We start from the raw sequence: 22,874 nt of genomic DNA on the forward strand, positions 1-22,874 counted from the left end.
AGAAACACAGCCAGGTTTTTTAGGGTCCTGCAAAAGGCTAACAGGGTTGGGGGCCATTCTTCCATAGTGCGGGGGCTGCTGTGGAAAAAAGGCCCTCTTCTGGGACCAGCCTGGCCAATCAGCAAAACGAAGGGAAGAATATAAAATATCGTTTGCGTTTCTTTATTTTTAAATTATATTCCGTGAAAGCGGGTTTGTGTTGCCGTTTGCCCAGATTTGTTAGAGAAACGGCATCTGCTCTTCAGACTCCATTTGCAAAAATAAATTTCATAAGGAAAGAGAGCAGAGGTGAAGATGGAGAAGGTGACAGGAACGCAGGCGCTTTCTTGGCACATTTTCCCCAGAGAACTGGGATGGAAACAGTTCTTGGGAGCCGCGGAGCAGGTGACAGCTTGGAAAAAGCTCAAGACGGCTGATCCTGTCAGAGAGGTGATGAAACCGCACGGCAGCTGTTCTCCTACCTCTGTGTGGCAGCCTGACAGAAAAGCAATTTCTCTCTCAGGGCAGACAGTGTGAGGGGAAAAAACGTGGCCTTCCCCTGACAGGAAACTTGGCTAAATATGGTCCCTCAGTCTGTTCCCTCCTGTCAGTGAATTTGTGGCTTTGGTTGAAAAACTGCAGACAGGCAGGGGGAGGTAGTTTAGCTTTCATTAAATAACTGCTGTGAGCCGCCCTGAGTCTACGGAGAGGGGCGTCGTACAAATTAAACAAACAAACAAACTTCTGTTGTAGTAAATTATTACTACATTTAGTATATTTACTACTAGTAGTAAATATACTACCAACAGAAATCAAGATTACGTACAGAACAGGGGCGGAGTCCCATTCCGGTTGCTACTGGTGTGCTGTGTGCACAGCTTTGCTTCTTGTGCATGCACGTCCCAGTGTGTTTTTGCTTCTGCGCATGCACATGCAGCAAAATCTTGTGAGGGGATGCGCACTTGCTTGAGATTTCTGCAATTTGTTTGCTTCCGCACAAAAAATTGCCAAAATCTCTCTTGCGCATGTCCCTTGCAAGATTGCGTGCCGCCCCGAGTCTTCGGAGAGGGGCAGCATACAAATCTAATAAATTATTATTATTATTATTATTATTATTATTATCATCATCATCATCATCATCATCATCATCATTATTATTATATTATTATTATTATGTCAATACAACTCAGCAAACGAGATCACTATGCTGGATTTTGTATTTCATCACCAGTCGGGCACGAATCCCAGCGACCAGTTAGGTCCCACAGAGTGGGCCTTCTCCAGGTCCCGTCAACTAAACAATGTCGTTTGGCAGGGCCCAGGGGAAGAGCCTTCTCTGTGGTGGCCCTGGCCCTCTGGAACCAACTCCCCCCAGAGATCAGAATTGCCCCCACCCTCCTCGTAAGCTCCTTAAAACCCACCTCTGTCGTCAGGCATGGGGGAATTGAGATATACCTTCCCCACTAGGCCTATACAATTCATGCATGGTATGTTTGTGTGTATGTTTGGTTTTTAATAAGGGTTTTAAGTAATTAAAATATTAGATTTGTTATATGCTGTTTTTATTATTGTTGTTAGCCACCCCGAGTCTACGGAGAGGGGCAGCATACAAATCTAATAAATAAATAAAAAATTATATTTATATTTATTATTATTATAATTATTATTATTATAATATTTTTTTATTATTATTATATATATTTTTATTATTATTATATTTATTATTATTATTATATTTTTTATTATTATTATTATTATATTTTATTATTATTATTATTATTATTATTTATTAGATTTGTACGCTGCCGTTCTCCAAAAACTCAGGGCAGATCACAGAATAAATATTAAAAAACACACCATACAGTACAAATCTAATACGTTAAAAAACTATAGTTAAAAAAACCCTATGTATTTCTCAATTATTGATGTATTGAGAACCCTATGTATTTCTTTTACCCTCTGCGCATACACAGAACGCTTTGCCCATACACAGAGGGTAAAAGAACCCAAATGGTGGCATCCGGGCGAGTGGGCGGAGCCTCGTGCTCAATAGTAGATTGGTGCGGTAATGTACTGTGCACCGGCGGTAGCTGCTGCCAGAATTAGCACGCGGCCGCTTCAGTGACAGTCCTTTGGGTGCCGCCATCTTTTTCATTCAATTTTTCATATTTTTGGCTTTGTACCCACACACAGAAGCATTTTGATGTGGGTTTTTTTTGCTTCTGTGCAAGCACAAAAAATTGCTGAAATCTCTCGTGTTTGTTTGCTTCTTGCATTTGCATGGAAGCAAAAACACACTGCACATTCACCACAACAGAAGCTGCGTGCACAGCAAACCGGTAGGGGCAATAATTTCCGACTGGCTCTCCGATGACCGACAGGCACGAGCAAACCAGGAGCATTTCATCCCTGGCACCCACTGCAACAACACAAGAGCACGCAACAAATTCAAACTTAATATTAACCGCTCCAAGCTTGACTGTAAAAAATATGACTTTAGCAATCGAGTTGTCGAAGCGTGGAACTCATTACCGGACTCAGTAGTGTCAACCCCTAACCCCCAACATTTCTCCCTTAGACTATCCACAATTGACCTCTCCAGGTTCCTTAGAGGTCAGTAAGGGGCGTACATAAGTGCACCAGTGTGCCTTCCGTCCCCTGTCCAATTGTCTCTCCTTATCTCATATATCATATATCTTTTCTCCCTTTCATATATCTTCTCCTCTATTTTTATATCTTTTCTTTATATGTAATACCTCATGTCTATCCTCTTCAATATGTATTGTGTATTGGACAAAATAAATAAATAAAAAATAAAATAAAATAATTAATAGGAACAGATTTTAACAGAATAACAGAGTTGGAAGGGAACTTGAAAATCTTCTAATCCAAACATCTGTGTGTCAAACCCCCCGCCCCCACGTCATTTCAGACAAATGATTGATTGTTTCAATTTTTTTCTTAAAAACCTCCAGCAGTGATGGAGCATTCACAACTTCAAGCCGGGCTTCGGCCTCAGTGAGAACTAGATGCAAAGAGGTGGGACAGTCGTTTGCCTTAATGGTATCGGGTTTCCCCACTGTGGCCTAGAGGTGGAGCTCTTGCCTCACAATCAGAAGGTTGTGAGTTTGATCCTAGGTAGAGGCAGAGATAATGGGTTTTCTCCTTAGGCAGGGGGTTGGACTAGATGTCCTGCAAGGTCCCTTACAACTCTGTTAATCTGTTAAACCCCCCAATTCTGTTAATTCTGTTAAATTCTTATTCTACCACAAACTGTCCTCGTTTGATGACTGTGGGCAAAGTGCTGTTTTGCCCATCTCATTTGTAGAGATAAAAAGCAGAAAATCCTCCTGATCGTTGCCTTGAAATCAGGTAAATTCAGAGGTGAGAAAAAAATAATAACAATGTAAAATTCCTAGATGATGATATCTTGTTGTTGTCATCCATATCTCCCAGAAATAAAAAGACCCATCGGTTCTCAATAATAATAATAATAATAATAATAATAATAATAATAATAATAATAATAATAATAATATATTTTTATTATTAATAATAATAATAATAATAATAATAATAATTTATTAGATTTGTATGCCGCCCCTCTCTGAGGACTCAACCTGGAAGTCGGGTCCCCTTTGGGGGTCGAATGACCATTTCACAGGGGTCGCCTAAGACCAGGGGAAAAGATAAATTTCCCAAAATGTTAAGAACTAAAGCTTCTATTCTGGCACCTTGGAGCATATTTTTACAAACTGACCAATCAGGCGTTTACATTGGGAGTGTCCCTCTGGCCTTCCTGCCAATCAGCGTAAAGCTCTGTTGGGAGAATTGGGGCTAGACTTATGGTTGGGGGCCACCATAAGGGGTCGCAGCATTAGAAAGGTTGAGAAGAGAGACAGAACTGACCACCAACCCTGTCTTACAGCCTTAATTGTGGAGAGCCAGAAAATATAGTTAAACTCTGCAAATGTTAAAAAACAGCAGCAGCAGCAGCAAGAACAGACTCAAAAGCCTTGCCTGAAAATCACCCATAACCTTGGGTTTGCCCTTGAATATCTCAGTTGACATTTTATGGGGTACCATAATAATAATAATAATAATAATAATAATAATAATAATAATAATAATAATAATAATAATAATTTATTAGATTTGTATGCTGCCCCTCTCCGAGGACTCGGATGCTAAAAACTTCCCCTCTCATCTCCATGCCACCTCCCCTCCCCTTTTTAGACCAACTTTCGCAAACTTCTTAAAACCCACCTCTGCCGTCAGGCATGGGGAAATTGATTCCCCTGGGCCGTTTTCGCTTTATGTATGGCCTGTATGAGTAATACGATTGTGTTTTATATCAAGGGTTTTAACATGTCTTAACTATTGGATTTGTACTGTTTTATTGTTGTGAGCCGCCCCGAGTCTCCGGAGAGGGGCGACATACAAATCTAATTAATTAATTAATTAATTAATTAATTAATTAATTAATAATACAGTTGGCGGAACAAAGCATTGCATGGCCAGTTCTTGGAGAAGATTGAAGGCAAAGTGGATAAAGAAAAGACCTGGTCATGACTTACAAGTAGAACACTCAAAAAGGAGACAGAAGGACTGATACTGGCAGCCCAAGAACAGGCCATTAGAACAAATGCGGTCAAAGCCAGCATTAGAGGCAGGAGTGGATTCTAAAACCCATTACAGTGTTCCCTTGATTTCCGCGGGGGATGCGTTCCGAGACCGCCCGCGAAAGTCGAATTTCCGCAAAGTAGAGATGCGGAAGTAAATACACTATTTTTGGCTATGAACAGTATCCCAAGCCTTCCCTTAACACTTTAAACCCCTAAATTTACAATTTCCCATTCCCTTAGCAACCATTTAGATTATTACTCACCATGTTTATTTATTAAAGTTTATTAAAAAAATGTTTTTTTAAAGGCAGATGAAAGTTTGGCAATGACATATGACGTCATCGGGTGGGAAAAACCGTGGTATAGGGGGGGGAAAACATGAAGTATTTTTTAATTAATATTTTTGAAAAACCGTGGTATAGACATTCCGCGAAGTTCGAACCCGCGAAAATCGAGGGAACACTGTATTACCAGTTTGCGCGCGTGTGCTCCTTAACATGTGCAATGCTTCTGCAGATGTGCAGAAGCATCTCGGGTGGGCGGAGCTTCCTGGGTGTGTGGGCGGAGCTTCCTGGGTGTGTGGGCGGAGCTTCCTAGGCGGGTGAGCGGAGCTTCCTGCCACTGGCACTACCGGTTCACATAGCCCGATGAATCGCAAGCAACCTGCCGTCAATTAAAGGAACGTTCTGAGTTAGTCGATCCCTGACTTGGCCCCACATGTGTGCTTAGTGATGGAGCTGCTGGGACCTTCGTTGCAGACTCTGCTGAACATCCGAGGTGCCCAAGGCCTCCCTCTGCCCTTTGTCAAGAAGGCCATGCGACAGGTGAGTGGAACGTCCCCTGAGAGCTGAAGAATGAAAAGGAGCATCGGTGGGAGGGAGTGGTGGGTGCGCCAAGATCTGTGGAGTGGCAGATGGCGGCACTGTGGGTCAAGTGTCGCCACTTTCTTTGCGGGTATGCACACAATGGGCAGGGCTTCGGTCACAATATTACACCTTGCATCTTGCAGATTTTGACATATGTACATATACAGTGGCACCTCTACTTAAGAATTTGTTGTGGTTGGCTCTGGCCCAGCTCCTGCCCCAGGGAATGTGGAGGTGGATGCAGGGGAAACTTCAACATGTCACAGGCCTGTGTTATTGCCGACAGAGTCAGTTCAGAGTTTAGTTTCCTCGGACGAAGAAGAAGGTGGGAGTGACTCGGCAGAGGGGGGCTTGGCACACAGCCCAGGCAGTCAATCTCCCTTATCTTCCATTGATTTGAATGAAGACGTTTTGGATCCACGCAAGCGCAGAATTATGTGTAGAAGAGACCAAGTAAGGACATATTACAGGAGATAAGAGCGGCCACCTGTGTTTGGGTGGGGCTCCAGTAATTAGGGCTGCTGCTATAAATAGCAGCATGTGGGTTTGGCCGTTGTGGAAGAATATCTGATCACAGTTCGTCAGGAATCCTGTGTTGCTGGTTTCTGGACTTTGTTGATTTTTCACGCCTTTGAAACCAAAGCAGAGCAACGTGTGTGTGTGGTGTGTGTGTGTCTCACTTCGTTGGAAGAAGAAGGGGTGTGAAGTTTCTTCACAGCTGCTAGCTAAGTACTTAATGACTGCTTAAGGTTAATTGTACAGACTACCCGGTTGTTTTGGGAAGAGTGCTCTTTGCAATACAAAAAGAGTGCTTAGTTTATTTTGAATTTTGGGATAAATAACATTGTTTTGAATTTTCAAACGTGTGTGTGTCTGAAATTTGTACCCTTGAATTTTCGGGAGGCTCCTACCAGAAAGCCCGGCAGAACAGGAACTTAATTCATTCTGTGACCAGGTCATCTAGTCCAACCCCTTGCCCTTACATCTGCCTCCACCTAGGATTGAACTCGCAACCTCCTGATTTGTTATCTCCAGTGGGAGACAGAGGAAGAGCCGAAAGGAGCAGCCAGAGGACAGAGGCAAAAGCTTGGAAGTCGCTTGGCTTCCTTGAGAGCGAGTACTGTTGAATTCAGGGTTTGAACGTTACAGTGGTACCTTAAGAACTTAATTCGTTCCGTGACCAGGTTCTTAAGTAGAAAAGTTTGTAAGTAGAAGCAGTTTTTCCCATAGGAATCAATGTAAAAGCAAATAACGTGTGCAGACCTGTTAGGAAAGAAATAGGACCTCGGAATTTGGGTGGGAGGAGGAGGAGGAAGAAGAGGAGGAGGAGGACAGTCGCTGCCCAGAGCGAAGGGAGTGTTTCTTTTCTCTGACCACTGGCAGAGGTTTATTCCCTCTCCAAGCGCCCAGAGAAAGGGAAATGCTTCGTTCGCTCTGGGCTGCCAAAGCTTCCTTAAGTGCCACCGAAAGGCTCTTATGGCAGCCCAGAAAAGCCCAAGATGGGCGGGATTAAAGGGGGAATGGCAGGAAACTGGCCGCACCTTCATGCCATTCTCAAATTTCCTGGGAAATTTTTCCGAACTTGGGTTCTTAAGTAGAAAATGGTTCTTAAGAAGAGGCAAAAAAATCTTGAACACCCGGTTCTTATCTAGAAAAGTTCTTAAGTAGAGGCGTTCTTAAGTAGAGGTACCACTGTACAGTATATAGTCATTCCCTGGCCTTATGGATTCTAGACTGGTGTTATACCCTGGGCCAGAGTTAATAGTACAGATATTTATATTTATATTATTTATATTTATACTGTATTTATATATTTATATATTTTTATATTTTTATATTTTTATATATTTATATTTATATTTATATTTATATTTATATTTATATTTATATTTATATTTATATTTATATTTATATTTATATTTATATTTATATTTATATTTATATTTATATTTATATTTATATTTATATTTATATTTATATTTATATTATTTACATTTATATTATTTATATTTATATTATTTATATTTATATTTCTTTATTGGATTTATATGCTACTCCTGTCCGAGTACTTGTAATGGGCTGTTGCCCCATGGGATGGCATGCAGTGGGGTAGTAGGTTTATGCACTATTTATTGAAAACTTAATAGGTTTTTTTAATTGCCCTTCCTTCTCTAGTATTTTAGTATGATCCTTAATTACTTTCAAAACAGGAAATAATTAAATAGTATGTTTTTACCCATAAACACTTTAATCATGTTAATCATTATCTGGAACTGAACTTTTATAGCAATGAAAGAAAATTGAGCTACTTGCCTAATCTGTTATCATACTGAACCTTGTGGGTTCAGTACAAATCCTTACAATGCAACTGTGCTCCTCAACAAACAATGCTGTCTATCATTTGTCCTTTTTGTGGCTATTCAAATATTGTGACTTAATCAACTGAAAAAGAGTCCAATCACCTATCTGAAAACTTATCTTGGTCGGTAGGCCACTCCCACCCAGTCACATGACCTTTAAGCCACCCTTTCACGTGATTGTCAAGCCACTCCCACCTGGTCACATGGCCAGAATCAGAGGTTTTAGAAGGAACAATTTAAACACAAATAAGTTTTCAGGAATAAACAAAGCCAACCTTTTTCTGGTTAACGCTGGGGCAACCCAGTCTAGGGCAGGGGTCTTCAACTTTGGCAACTTCAAGATTTGTGGACTTCAACTCCCAGAATTCCTCAGCTCTAGAGCATAGAAGTAAATCAGAGTTAGAAATGATTATAGTTTTTGGATAGTTAAAAGCTAGACTGGGTAGCGAAAGAAGGGCAAATTACTATGAACCTGGCTGTGGCCAAGGAAATTACCATATTTTTCAGAGTATAAGATGCACTCTTTTCCCCCTTAGAAGAGGCTGAAAATTTGGGTGAGTCTTATACACCAAATGTAGCTTTTATTAAGCTTTTTTTTTTAGCCCTAATAAGGTGCTAACACTATCTTCCACGCTTTGTTAGCTAAGTCAGTGTTTCCCAACCTTGGCCACTTGAAGGTATCTGGACTTCAACTCCCAGAATTCCCCAGCCAGCATTCGCTGGCTGGGGAATTCTGGGAGTTGAAGTCCAGATCTCTTCAAGTAGCCAAGGTTGGGAAGCACTGAGCTAAGTAATCTTCCCTTTGCCCGCTTTGTTCATTGCTGTTCCTTCCGACAATCACCTGAGCCTTTTTTTCAGCCCTAACCAGGTGCTAACAAGTGAAGCAATCTTCCTTTGCTTGATTTTATCATTGTTTCTCTCTCTAAAGAGAGAGAAAGAGAAGCGAAGTGTTTTAGAAATTGTTTTTTATCCCCAACCAAGGTGATAAAAAGCAAGCACATGGGCTCAAAACCAGCAAACTAATACAGTGATATCTTGTCTTACAAACTTTTCGAGATACAAACCCAGGGTTTAAGATTTTTTTGCCTCTACTTACAAACTATTTTCACCTTACAAACCCACCGCTGCCGCTGGGATGCCCCGCCTCCGTACTTCCGTTGCCAGAGAAGCACCCGTTTTTGCGCTGCTGGGATTTCCCTGAGGCTCCCCTCCATGGGAAACCCCACCGTGTTTTTGTGATGCTGCAGGGGAATCCCAGCAGCGCAAAAACGGGCGCTTTGTTGGCAACGGATGTCTGGAGGTGGGGTTTCCCAGCGAGGGGAGCCTCAGTGAAATCACAAAAACACAGAAGTCCGTGGGTGGGGTTTTGAGGACTTAGGTGTTTTTGCGATGCTGCGATTTCACTGATGCTCCCTTCGCTGGGAAACCCCACCTCCGGACTTCCATTGCCAGCGAAGCGCTCATTTCTGCAGCATTGCAAAAACACAGAAGTCCGGAGGTGGGGTTTCCCATGGAGGGCACCCTCAGGGGAATCCCAGCAGCGCAAAAACGGGTGCTTCAGCTGGCAAAAGGGGTGAATTTTGGGCTTGCACACATTATTTGCTTTTCCATTGATTCCTATGGGAAACATTGTTTCGTCTTACAAACTTTTCACCTTAAGAACCTTGTCCCGGAACCAATTAAGTTTGTAAGACAAGGTATCACTGTCTGTTGAAGCTGACCAGACTAAAGACTAGCCAGATGAATCCCTGGTAAGCAGATTCCCTATTTTCCTCCTCCAAAACTTAGGCGTGTCTCATATTCCAGTGTGTTTTATAGTCTGGAAAATACGGTATATGCCCTGCAGAGGAGGATCGTTGCCAAGGATCGAGGGTGACAGCTGAGTCTTTATCAGTAGACAGAATTTGTGCCACTGATTACTTTTTGCATCTGGCTAACGCAGATACTCCAAGGTTTACATTTCCTGCACAAGGAATGTCGGATCATCCACACAGACATCAAGCCAGACAACATCTTGCTGTATGTTACCGAAGAAAGCCTGCACAACATGGTTGCTTTGCAACACAGCCTGGGAGCAAACCACAAACCCAGGGCAGGAGGTACGTTTGGCCTTGGGAGGGGTGGAGAATGGGAAACAGGGTAGCCATTTGTAAGAAGCAAATTGTAAGGGTCTTGAACGCTTAGAACTACGACGCCTTAAACGTGATCTAAGTATTGCCCACAAGATCATATGCTGCAATGTCCTGCCTGTCAAAGACTACTTCAGCTTCAACTACAACAATACAAGAGCACACAACAAATTCAAGCTTAATATTAACCGTTCCAAACTTGACTGTAAAAAATACGACTTTAGTAATCGAGTTGTCGAAGCGTGGAACTCATTACCGGACTCTGTAGTATCATCCCCTAACCCTCAACACTTTACCCTTAGACTATCCATGGTTGACCTCTCCAGATTCCTAAGAGGTCAGTAAGGGGCGTACATAAGTGCACTAGAGTGCCTTCCGTCCCCTGACCTATAGTCTCTCCTATATCTCCTATATCTTCTCTCCTATATCTCTATATGTTTCATTGTATATTGGACTAACTAACTAACTAACTAACTAACGAACGAACGAACGAACAAACGAAAGAAAGAAAGAAAGAAAGAAAGAAAGAAAGAAAGAAAGAAAGAAAGAAAGCGCATGCTCTCTCAGGAGTTTCAGGGAGCTCCCGGGAGGGAACACGTACAAAGCCACACAAAGTCAGGAAGAAGTAAACGTTTCGTGCCCACCCACCCAACTTTTCAATCTGGGCCTCAATGGAATTTTATTATTAGAAACATAGAAGATTGACAGCAGAAAAAAACCTCATGGTCCATCTAGTCTGCCCTTATATTATTTCCTGTATTTTATCTTAGGATGGATATATGTTTATCCCAGGCATGTTTAAATTCAGGTACTGTGGATTTACCAACCACATCTGCGGGAAGTTTGTTCCAAGCATCTACTACACTTTCCGTAAAATAATATTTATTCACTTTGCTTCTGATCTTTCCCCCAACTAACCTCAGATTGGAATCAACTCCCTCCAGAGATTCGAACAGCCCCCACCCTCCTTGCCTTCCGTAAAATGCTGAAGACTCACCAATGACTACCTCCCCCCTTCATTGTGTTTTCTGACCTCTGTTGTATGATTAACTGGGTTGAATGTGTACGATTGTGTAGTTGGGGATTTTATGATGCATGCACAGTGCCAACAAATCTACACACACACCTCCCCAAAGTCCAAAACAAAATGGCGACGCATGCGCAGTGCCAGAAACTCAGCTTCTGCATATTCGGGAAAAAAATTAAAAAAAAAATTTTAAATCCAAAAACCAAATTCCAAAAAAAAATCCCCCCCAAAAGATGGCGGCATCCACAGAGCTACACTGACAGATGTCAGTGACACCGCCAATGGCTTGCTATCAGTCCGAGCGAACCATCTGAACCCACTTCTGAAATGGAGTCCATATTGAGAAGGAAGGTTCTGGGTCCTCAACCTTCTTTTAGACAGCAAGAACCAGTATGCAGATACAGAGACAGGCTGCATTTTCAAATCAGGCTCTGTTCCGTGAATGATTTCACTGGCTGTTCTCTAGGGCTACCCCACTTTGGAATAGGGATTTTGTGATATCCTTCCCCTGCCACGCCCACCAAGCCATGCCCACCATGCCACGCCCACAGAACTGGTAGTAAAAAAAATGAATTTCACCACTGGGTTAATGCTACTACACTGCTCAAAAAAAATAAAGGGAACACATAATAATAATAATAATAATAATAATAATAATAATAATAATAATAATAATAATAATAATAATTTATTGGACTTGTATGCCGCCCCTCTCTGAAGACTCGGGGCAGCTCACAACAATAATAAAACAATATAGCAGTAAAACAAATCCAATATTAAAAAACATATATAAACCCCAGCAATTAAAACCATACAGCACATACATACCAAACATAAAATATAAAAGCCTGGGGGAGGATGTCTTAGTTCCCCCATGCCTGGCGATATAGGTGGGTCTTAAGTAATTTGCGAAAGACAAGGAGGGTGGGGGCTGTTCTAATTTCTGGGGGGAGTTGATTCCAGAGGGCCAGTGCCGCCACAGAGAAGGCTCTTCCCCTGGGGCCCGCCAAACGACATTGTTTGGTCGACGGGACCCGGAGAAGGCCAACTCTGTGGGACCTTATCGGCCACTGGGATTAAGCAGCAGAATATAACTCCAAGTAAATCAAACGTCTGTGAAATCAAACTGTCCACTTAGAAAGCGACACTGATTGACAATCAATTTCACATGCGGTTGTGCCAATGGAATAGTTGGGCAAATGAAATATTCAATGAGAATGTTTCATTCATTCAGATCTAGGATGAGTTATTTGAGTGTTCCCTTTATTTTTTTGAGCAGTGTATATAAAACAGTTATGAACTGGGGTTGATTGGATGCGAAGCTAGACCTCCAAGAAAGATCTTAATCTGGTTTTATTTGTGTGGCTTTTTTCTAGATGGCCCAGCTGCTCTTCTGGATTGCAGCAACCTAATGAAAATGGGAGTGAAAATTGCAGACCTGGGAAGTGCATGCTGGACTGTGAGTCTATACCAGCATCTCCTCTTATGCTAATTTCTTTCCCCCACATCCAAAAGGGCAGAACTCTTTGAATGGTTTCACACATATCTTGTGCTATAGCATGGGTGCATTTAATCATGCCCTTAATAATGTACAAGTGGCTTGAGATGTCAGATTGATGTCATGTAAAGCGGACAGGGGGCTTGACCAGCATGTGATGCCTTTGATCCAGAAATGACTTAGATCCCCATCATGATCTTGGCAGTGATGGCCTGCACCCGGTACGGGTAGGATTGGCGATCCGTTAGAAAAATTGAGATACAGTGTTCCCTCGATTTTCGCGGGTTCGAACTTCGCGGAATGTCTATACCACGGTTTTTCAAAAATATTAATTAAAAATACTTGGCGTTTCCCCCCCCCCCCTATACCACGGTTTTTCCCACCCGATGACGTCATATGTCATTGCCAAACTTTCGTCTGCCTTTAAAAAACATTTTTTTAATAAACTTTAATAAATAAACATGGTGAGTAATAAGCTAAATGGTTGCTAAGGGAATGGGAAATTGTAATTTAGGGGTTTAAAGTGTTAAGGGAAGGCTTGGGATACTGTTCATAGCCAAAAATAGTGTATTTACTTCCGCATCTCTACTTCGTGGAAATTTGACTTTCGCAGGCGGTCTCGGAACGCATCCCCCGCGAAAATTGAGGGAACACTGTATATGTGCATCTCTGTGCCCCCAATATGTACACGTGTGTGATTTCGCTTTTACACATGCGCCCGAAGTGAAATCTTGCACGATTTCAGCAATTTCACTGATTTTTTGCTTTTGTGCCTACGCGGAAGCAAAAATATCGTCGAAAATCACCAAAATCACACAAGATTTTGATTGAGGTGCATATGCAAAAGCGAAATCTCGTAGCGGGGGCGTGCACAGTGGAGGCACATGCGCTCAAGCCAGCCCCAGGAAGCACTGAGGTATACCGGTAGGCAGTGTTCCCTCTAATTCTTTGGGGGGGGGGGCGGAAAAGTATAGTGTCCCTTTGGGACTGAGCGGCACAGAAATAATAAATAAACAAACAAACAAACAAATAAAAAACCCACCCTGTTTTGCCTCAGAGAATTTCAAAATAAAATACTGTACTGTGTGTCTATAACAGTGAGCTCATAATAGGGCAACTCTATCAATATCAAAATGCCACTTAAATAGTTGAGCTAGTTTCAAACTAGATTTTGATTTTCTTTCTCTCTTCCTTATTCCCATTCTTTTTCTTTCTCTTTTCCTTCCTCTCTTTTTTCTATCTGTTTCTCTCCCTCTCTCTCTCCTTCCCTCTCACTCTTTCCTTCTCGGCTTCTGGGCAGGTTTGGAAAACTCTGAGTTGATGATGATTTTTAAGTGAGCGATTGCTCACTGCTCAGCTTAGAGGGAACTATGCCGGTAGGTGCTGGCGACGGCGGCCCTTCACTGGATCATGGAGACTAGAACCTGTCAGGCCTGGCTACAAAGCAACTAAAAGAGAGAGAGAGAGAGGAGAGAGAGAACAGTTCTCCAGGACAAACATGGCAACTTTAAGACTTGTGGACTTCAACTCCCAGAATTCCTCAGACAGCCATGCTGGAAGTTAAAGTCCAGAAGTCTTAAGGTCACCACAGTTGGAGGCCCCTGCTCTAGGATTACAAATGGCACCTATCCACCTAAAATGCCATTGCATCAGTGGTGACTTTAAAAACCCTTCACTAACGGTTTGTGTGCACGCATTCCTTAAATTCAACAGCAGCCAGCCTGCAATCTCTGCCTTGTTTCTCTTTTAAGCACAGGCAGTCTCTTCAGCTTAAATTACAATGCAGTCTTCTGTATGCTCTGGGCCCATAAGAGTTTGTTGCAGAAAAACCAATTTCCAGAAACACACAGATTCAGCTAGGTTCATTACTTCTTTATAAACATAATAATATATGTGCAATACCACAAGTAGATCATTTATTCAAGTGAACACAAGCAGGAGAGTTAGTTTCATTTCAGCAGAGCAGACAAGCCCAGAAAGTACAGAGTGGACTGGAGCCACGCCCAGCCTTAAGCTTAAGTTTTCAGTTTCAATTCTCTGCACAGACTCAGAAAGTGTTTAGCTCTCATTGGCTGACTTAGTTGCTATGCCTATTCATTGGCTGACCTTGTTAACCTGGCTCTCCCAGTTCATGAATATCTTAACACTGCCTCCATCTTTATAAACATCTCTTACAATACATGCTTACTCAGAAATAAATATATTAACTAAGTTAATGGAACTTCTGCTGAGGGTTTGCGGCCTTAGTCGTCTTTTCTCGTAACTAAGAAAATCTAAACACTTCTGCCTTTCTTCAAACAGATGGCTCTCTAGCTTAAATTCCACAAATAAATTAGGTGTTCTTTGACGATCTTGCATGGCAAAATTATCCTGTCTAAGCACACCCAGTAATTGGGATGGTTCATGGTTGGGTTACTAAAACATCACTGGGATCTAAAGGGGTATGTAAAAATCCACCCTCAATATCTCAATCTTTGTTTTTGTTCTGTTCCAGTATAAACCCTTCTCCAAAAAGATCCAGACCCAGCCCTACAGAGCTGTGGAGGTCCTCCTTGGATTAGATTACAGCACCCCAGCTGATATTTGGAGCGCAGCCTGCTTGGTAGGACCAGACTCTTGGGTAATCTTTTTAGCAGAGACGTGATGGTGATACTGGCCTGTGGAATTTCAGTCTGTCTGTTTAGAGTGGAATCGGAGAGATAAACTGATTACCAGAGATAAGACGTTGGTGGCCAGTCCCTGGAATGCCTTCTTTTATTTATTCTTATTTTCAATGTTCGTCCAGTCCTTCATTTGAGGAAGGGGACTTATGACCCAGATCAGAAGTTCTGTAATGGGCAGTTTCCATTATGGTCGTAACTAGAGGACTACCTGTCAATGTCAGATATTGCCAGGGGTGGGCTACTGCCCGGATGGGGGGTGGGTGAATGCAGTGGGGTAGTGAAAATGGAGTTCCACCCCAAAGCACCCAATTTGCACTGAAAGATATTGAAAGAAAATGCAGGGCATCCTGCATAAACCACGCCCACAGTGTGGTAGTAAAAATTTTGGTAGCCCTTCACTGGATATTGCTCGGTGCCTCAGTATAGGCACATTCTAGGAGAAAAATGGTTCCTTCTTCTTGTTCTAGAGACTACCCAAAAAGCAAAAGATATTATCACGAGACTGAATTCCTCTCCCGGAGCGAATAAGTTAAATGTATACAAATAGTTAACAAAACATAATTATTTAATTAAGATCTCTAAATTATTTGAAAGTGATTTAGATTCATTTTTTGCAGCTCTTCTAGGACAGAAAGTTTTGTTCCGGTTGGAGCTACTCTTTTAAAAATTATTATCCCACCCACCTAAAATATAAGATGGTAATCCCATTAGAATGGATGCGGCTGACTGCTTCCCTTTTTCATTATAGACATTTCTATTTCACTATTCTCCTCCAACACCACCACTACCATCACCAGCAAGCACAGAAGAACGCCTCAGCAACGCCTGACAACTCTTTTAGTAGCTGTCGGGCACGACAGCCAATCCAGATGAGAGAAACTCCCGCTTCTTTAACTGGCCAATCAGGGGGAACTCTGGCTGTTGCTAAGGGCACAACACCCCACACTGGAGTCCATTTCACAATGCTTTGCAATGACACAGAAATCTAACACGTACTTCTAGTCTAGAGTTTGTGGCATTAAAAACAGGAAGTTATCCTCTTTTGATGATTGAAGTTACGATGGCCTCAGAAAAAAGTGACATAAATTGCCCTCCAAGCTATGGCAAACTGCCCCATTCCCACACTCATGTAATCATAATTTGGAACTCTGGGCAACCAGCTCATATTTCTCTTGATTACAGTGTCTTGTAGTCAGAGTGGAGCAGTGGCCTAGAGGTGGGGCCCTCACCTCACAATCTCTAGAGGCTGTGAGTTCAATCCTAGGTAGAAGCAAATATTTCTCTCTCTGGACACACTGAGAAGATATCTGCTGAACAAAACTCCACATTGGCGACAGGAAAGGCTTCCGGCCATTGAAACACTCTGCTAGCTCCATTAAGTTGCCCAGACTTCATCCCGCAAGGGATTATGGGGTCCTTAAAAGACAACGATGATGATGACAGTATCACCTCGAGGCTTGACTACTGTAACGCTCTCTACATGGGGCTACCTTCGAAAAGTGTTCGGAAACGTCAGATCGTGCAGAATGCAGCTGCGAGAGCAATCATGGGCTTCCCTAGGTATGCCCATGTCATACCAACACTCCGCAGTCTGCATTGGTTGCCGATCAGTTTCCGGTCACAATACAAAGTGTTGGTTATGACCTATAAAGCCCTTCATGGCATTGGACCAGAATATCTCCGGGACCGCCTTCTGCCGCACGAATCCCAGCGACCAGTTAGGTCCCACAGAGTTGGCCTTCTCTGGGTCCCGTCGACTAAACAATAACGTTTGGTGGGACCCAGGGGAAGAGCCTTCTCTGTGGTGGCCCCGACCCTCTGGAACCAACTCCACCCAGAGATCAGAATTGCCCCCATCCTCCTCGCCTTTCGTAAACTCCTTAAAACCGACCTTTGTCGTCAGGCATGGGGGAACTAAGATATTCCCTTCCCACTAGGCCTATACAATTTATGCATGGTATGCTTGTGTGTATGTTTGGTTTTTTAAATAAGGGTTTTTAAAATTATTTTAAATATTAGATTTGTTACATGTTGTTTCATTATTGTTGTTAGCCACCCCGAGTCTACAGAGAGGGGCGGCATACAAATCTAATAAATAAGTAAGTAAGTAAGTAAGTAAGTAAGTAAGTAAGTAAGTAAGTAAGTAAGTAAGTAAATAAATAATAAATAAATAAATAAATAAAAAAATAATAATACATTAATACATTAATACATTAATAAACAAATAAATAAATAAAATCACATAGACACAATTTGTAACCTTCCCAGTAAGCAAAGTCAGTCGGGGAAGCTGGATCCTCGCAATGATTGTGTCGTTTACGTAGCCACAAAATTTAAAAGCCAAGTAAAAGTGGTCAAAACATCAGGGCCAATCTGAGGACGACTTGCTGTTTGACTGTACCAACCTGCATCCGAAATTCCGGCTGTACGTTGGGGACTATCTGTTTTCTTCATTATAAAACGAAGCATTGAAAGAAACAGATCTCTTGTACCCAGGTTAGCTTCTTTCTCAGACCTCGTGTGACAGTGACATATTGACTTTCCTCCAATCTGTGACATTGATACATTGCTCGGGCAGGTCATCTAATCTATAGAAAGGGTAAGACAGCCCTGGCTTGTTCAACTCTTTGATATGCAGACAGGAGGGTCGGTTTAGAGTTTAAAATAAATAAATTAGGGCTGCACTAAAAAGCCCTTTTGCTTCCTTCTTGTCCTTGGCGTTGACATAATTTCTGAGAAATGCAACTTTCATTCTACCTTTTTATTTTTATTTATTTATTTATTTTGTCCAATACACAATCATACACAATGAAGGTTTTAGAGGATATAGTAGAGAAGAAATACGAGATATAGGAGAGACTATAGGACAGGTGACGGAAGGCACACTAGTGCGCTTATGTACGCCCCTTACTGACCTCTTAGGAATCTGGAGAGGTCAACCGTGGATAGTCTAAGGGTAAAGTGTTGGGGGTTAGGGGATGATACTACGGAGTCCGGTAATGAGTTCCACGCTTCAACAACCCGATTACTAAAGTCATATTTTTTACAGTCTAGTTTGGAGCGGTTAATGTTAAGCTTGTATCTGTTGTGTGCTCTTGTGTTGTTGTGGTTGAAGCTGAAGTAGTCTTTGACAGGCAGGACATTGCAACATATGATCTTGTGGGCAATACTTAGATCACGTTTAAGGCGTCGTAGTTCTAAGCTTTCAAGACCCAGGATTGTAAGTCTAGTTTCGTAGGGTATTCTGTTTTGGGTGGAAGAATGAAGAGCTCTTCTTGTGAAGTATCTTTGAACATTTTCAAAGGTTTACCTGTAAACCTTCGCCATTACACCAACCACAGATATGCGTTGACCGGTATTGTTTTCGTCATTTGAATTTAATAACAATAGCTGATTTTGATTCAAGGCCTCGTTTGTCTTGTAGGCCTTTGAACTGGCAACTGGAAAGCGCCTTTTCGAACCTCAAGCCGGCCAGTATTTTTCCAGAGATGAGGGTAGGTCCACATTGTGCCCGCAGCCTTGACTGCGAGCTCATTCCTGCCGCCTAAGTCTACCTACCTACCTATCTGGATCTGCTTTCTATCTGCTTGCAGATCACGTGGCTCGGATCGTTGAACTCCTGGGCAAAATCCCACCCAAAATGGCTTCCCTTTGGCAGCAGACGTCAACGTTCTTCAGCAGGCAAGGTGAGGATGCCAGGATAGAGATGGGAAGCTGTGATTCCCTCACCATCCCTCTCTTGGCATTTACAAGACGTCCCTTCTGTAAACCCATCCAAATCCAATATTATATTTGGCACGGTTGCTAGTGGTGTAAAACCTGACAGGCCGAAGCCATCGTTTGGAGTTAGAGACTTTGGCCTGCCACACGAAGCCGGTACAACATTTCAGTAAGGTCCATCTAACTGCTTCTTCTTCTTCTTCGTCTCCTTTGGCAGGGGCTCTTCTCCGGATGTCCTGGACCTCTTTCTACGACCTCTACCACATCCTCGTCGACAAATACAGCTGGCCAAAGTCTCAGGCCACCCACTTCTCCAGTTTCGTTCTGCCTATGCTGGAATATGCCTCAGAAAGACGGGCGCGGGCTGAGAAATGCCTTCAGCACCCCTGGCTCAGCCACTAGGGCTGTGTGTACCATCTTCCTCCGCCCCTCCAGCAGAGATACAGGTCGTCCTCGACTTGTAACATTCATTCAGTGACTGCTCAAAGTCACAACCGCACTGGAAAAAGTGACCATTTTACACACTCGTTTGAAGCACCCCCCGTGGTCACATGCAGTGGTGGGATTCAACATTCTTTTACGAACGGTTCTGTGGGCGTGGCTTGGGGGGGGCAGGGAAGGATCTGCAAAACCTCCATTTCCTCCTGATCAGCCGGGACTCGGGAGGCAGGGAATAGATGGAGGCGGAGCCAGGCGGAGGTGTTATTTACCGGTTCTCCGTACTACTCAACAATGCACTTAGTGCCCAAAGTTAACAATGGGAACTGGGAAAAAAAAGTGACTCTTGACCGTTGTTCACATTTATGACCATTGCAGCATCTCCCTGATGATGTCATCCAAATCATATTTACGACTATTGCAATGTTCTAAGCCAGTGATGACGAATCTATGGCACGGGCGCCACAGGTGGCACGCGGAGCCATATCTGCCGGCACATGAGCGGTTGCCCTAGCTCAGCTCCAACGTGCATGTGTGTGCTGACCAGTTGATTTTTCGCTCACACAGAGATTCTGGGAGGGCATTTTTGTCTGTCAGAGAGCCTCCGAGGGGGTGGGGGAGGGTGTTTTTACCCTTTCTCGGCTCCAGGGAAGCCTTTGGAGCCTGGGGAGGGTGAAAAACAAGCCTACTAGGCCCACCAGAAGTTGGGGAACAGGCCATTTCCAGCTTCCAGAGGGCCTCCAGGGGATGGGGGAAGCTTTCACCCTCCCCAGGCATTGAATTATGGGTGAGGGCACTCCCGCATTGCCGATAGTGCACACCCACGCTCTTTCGGCACCCAAGGGGGAAAAGGTTCGCCATCACTGTCCTAGGATTCACTTAACAACTGTGGCAAGAAAGTTTATAAAATGGGTGGGTGGGTGGGATTCACTTAACAAACGTCTCACTTAGCGACAGAAATTTTGGGGTCAATTGCGGTCATACGTCGAGGACTACGCGTATACACTAAAGACCCACTAACTCACAGAAGTGATCTTGGTCATCTTTTTATTGCAAGAAAAGAAGATGTGGGCAACAAAAGGTGACAACTCTTGAAGCAAATGAACCATAATTAAGCTGTAGCAAAGGAATATTTGCTAAAGTTCTTGAACTATACGGCTCAAAAAAAAAAAAAGGGAACCCTCAAGTAACACATCCTAGATCTGAATGGATGAAATATTCACTGAATACTTTGTTCTGTACAAAGTCGAATGTGCACAACAGCATGTGAAATTGATTGTCAATCAGTGTTGCTTCCTATGTGGACAGTTTAATTTCACAGAAGTTTTATTTACTTGGGAGTTATATTGTCCTGTTTAAGTGTTCCCTTTATTTTTTTGAGCAGTGCACAGTGGTACCTCTACTTAAGAACGCCTCTACTTAAGAACATTTCTAGATAACAACCCAGTGTTCAAGATTTTTTTGCCTCTTGTTAAGAACCATTTTCTACTTAAGAACCCGAGCTGGGAAAAATTTCCCAGGAAATTTGAGAGCGGCACAAAGGTGCGGCCAGTTTCCTGCCATTTCCCCTTTAATCCTGGCCATCTCGGGCTTTTCTGGGCTGCCAGAGGAGCCTTTCGGTGGCCCTTAAGGAAGCTTTGGCAATCTAGAGCGAACGGAGCGTTTTCCTTTCTCTGGGCATTTGGAGGGGGAATAAACCTCTGCTAGCGCCCAGAGAAAAGAAACACTCCCTTCGCTCTGGCCAGCGACTGTCTTCCTCCTCTTCTTCTTCCTCCTCCTCCCACCCAAATTCTGAGCTTTTATTTCTTTCCTAATGGGTTGGCACACATTATTTGCTTTTACATTGATTCCTATGGGGAAAAAATTGCTTCTTCTTACAAACGTTTCTACTTAAGAACCTGCTCAGGGAACAAATTATGTTCTTAAGTAGAGGTACCACTGTATAAACAATTACATGGGGAAAGAAATAATTCAGTAATGAAGAATCCATGTTCTTGATCTCAGTTTTGCTGCTTCTTCCCTCGTTCTTCCATAGTTTTGGCATCTTTAACCCCCCACCCCCACTGCGTGCATGTTGCATACGTGACGACATGCTAAATATTTCCCCCCTCCCCTATCCTAGCATGACCTACTTTCCAATGTCCCTTAAGGGGTTCATATTGCAGCACCTTCCAGTTCTGTCTGGCCGCAGGCTGTTTTCAACCAGCAACTGGCTGCGAGGTCACAAGAAGGGCAACTCTGGCGCTTCGTGCCTGAAATGAGAAGTGACAGGAATTCATTGGAGAACTCATCTCTTATGTCCATTTGAGCAGTTGGGAGGGATCTACTCGATGATGAAGTAAAATGCACGGCAATCGGGATCGTTACTTCCAGAAGTATTAATGCTGGGCTCTAAGGTTGAGCCAAAGATTGGCCTTCCGCTTTGCAATAAATCATAGCTTAACCATGGCTTACTGGAGAACTTCAAAACCGTGAACTCATTCATTTGAGGCAACGTACCCTGGGGTTATGAAATTTGTATCAGTTTCCGGTCACAATTCAAAGTGTTGGTTATGACCTATAAAGCCCTGCATGGCATCGGACCAGAATATCTCTGGGACCGCCTTCTGCTGCACGAATCCCAGCGACCGGTTAGGTCCCACAGAGTTGGCCTTCTCCGGGTCCCGTCGACTAAGCAATGTCGTTTGGCGGGACCCAGGAGAAGAGCCTTCTCTGTGGCAGCCCCGGCCCTCTGGAACCAGCTCCCCCCAGATATCAGAGTTGCCCCCACCCTCCTTGCCTTTCGCAAGCTCCTTAAAACCCACCTCTGTTGTCAGGCATGGGGGAATTGAAATTTCCCTTCCCCCTAGGCTTATAGAATTTATACATGGTATGCTTGTATGTATGAGTGGTTCTTTAAATGGGGGTTTTTAAGATTATTTTTAATATTAGCTTTGTTTACATTGTCTTTTTATATTGTTGTTAGCCGCCCAGAGTCTTCGGAGAGGGGCGGCATGCAAATCAAATCAAATCAATCAAATCAAATCAAGAAATAGATAGATAGATAGATAGATAGATAGATAGATAGATAGATCGATAGATCGATAGATAGATAATCGATAGATGTTTGACCTGAAGCCAAATGCAAGCAAATTTCACATGGCTTAGCATGATGCCAAACCCTGAATCCACTGGTTGTGTTCATAACAACATGTTGGTAGCCAAACAAAATAAATTATGATAGGACAAGTGAGGATTAGAGCTGGAGAAATTTCCTGACACCAAGAACAATTAATCAGTGGAGCAACTTGTCTGCAGAAGTTGTGAATGCTCCATACTGGAAGTTGTTAAGAAGAGTTGGGACAACCAGTTGTCTGAAATGTAATACAGGGCTTCCTGCCTGAGCACGGCCCCTTCCACTACTGTTAATCTGTTATCTTTCCTATAAGAACAGATTGAATTATTTGGTGTTAATTTAGAATCTAAATTAAGATTCTTAATTTAGGTTCTGAACCTGGGGGTTGGGAGCCCTTTGGGGGTTGAATGACTGTTTCACAGGGGTGGCCTAAGACCACGGGAAAAGACAAATT

The 22,874-nt window shown here is 42.9% G+C and overlaps 1 protein-coding gene across 1 annotated transcript in view; it reads left to right on the forward strand.

Annotated features, from left to right (window-relative positions):
* Positions 1 to 19,269, forward strand: part of LOC139159394 (SRSF protein kinase 3-like) — a 41,971-nt gene extending 22,702 nt beyond the window's left edge. The window contains exons 6-12 of the mRNA XM_070736714.1: positions 5,334 to 5,428; positions 9,773 to 9,929; positions 12,363 to 12,445; positions 14,979 to 15,086; positions 18,572 to 18,641; positions 18,741 to 18,833; positions 19,085 to 19,269. Of these exons, the coding sequence (XP_070592815.1) occupies positions 5,334 to 5,428; positions 9,773 to 9,929; positions 12,363 to 12,445; positions 14,979 to 15,086; positions 18,572 to 18,641; positions 18,741 to 18,833; positions 19,085 to 19,269 (791 nt within the window). The remainder of the gene's footprint in view (positions 1 to 5,333; positions 5,429 to 9,772; positions 9,930 to 12,362; positions 12,446 to 14,978; positions 15,087 to 18,571; positions 18,642 to 18,740; positions 18,834 to 19,084) is intronic.
* Positions 19,270 to 22,874: the final 3,605 nt, after the last annotated feature.

This window comes from Erythrolamprus reginae, chromosome 2 (genome assembly GCF_031021105.1).
Source record: "Erythrolamprus reginae isolate rEryReg1 chromosome 2, rEryReg1.hap1, whole genome shotgun sequence".
In the NCBI taxonomy this organism is placed as follows: Eukaryota; Metazoa; Chordata; class Lepidosauria; order Squamata; family Dipsadidae; genus Erythrolamprus; species Erythrolamprus reginae.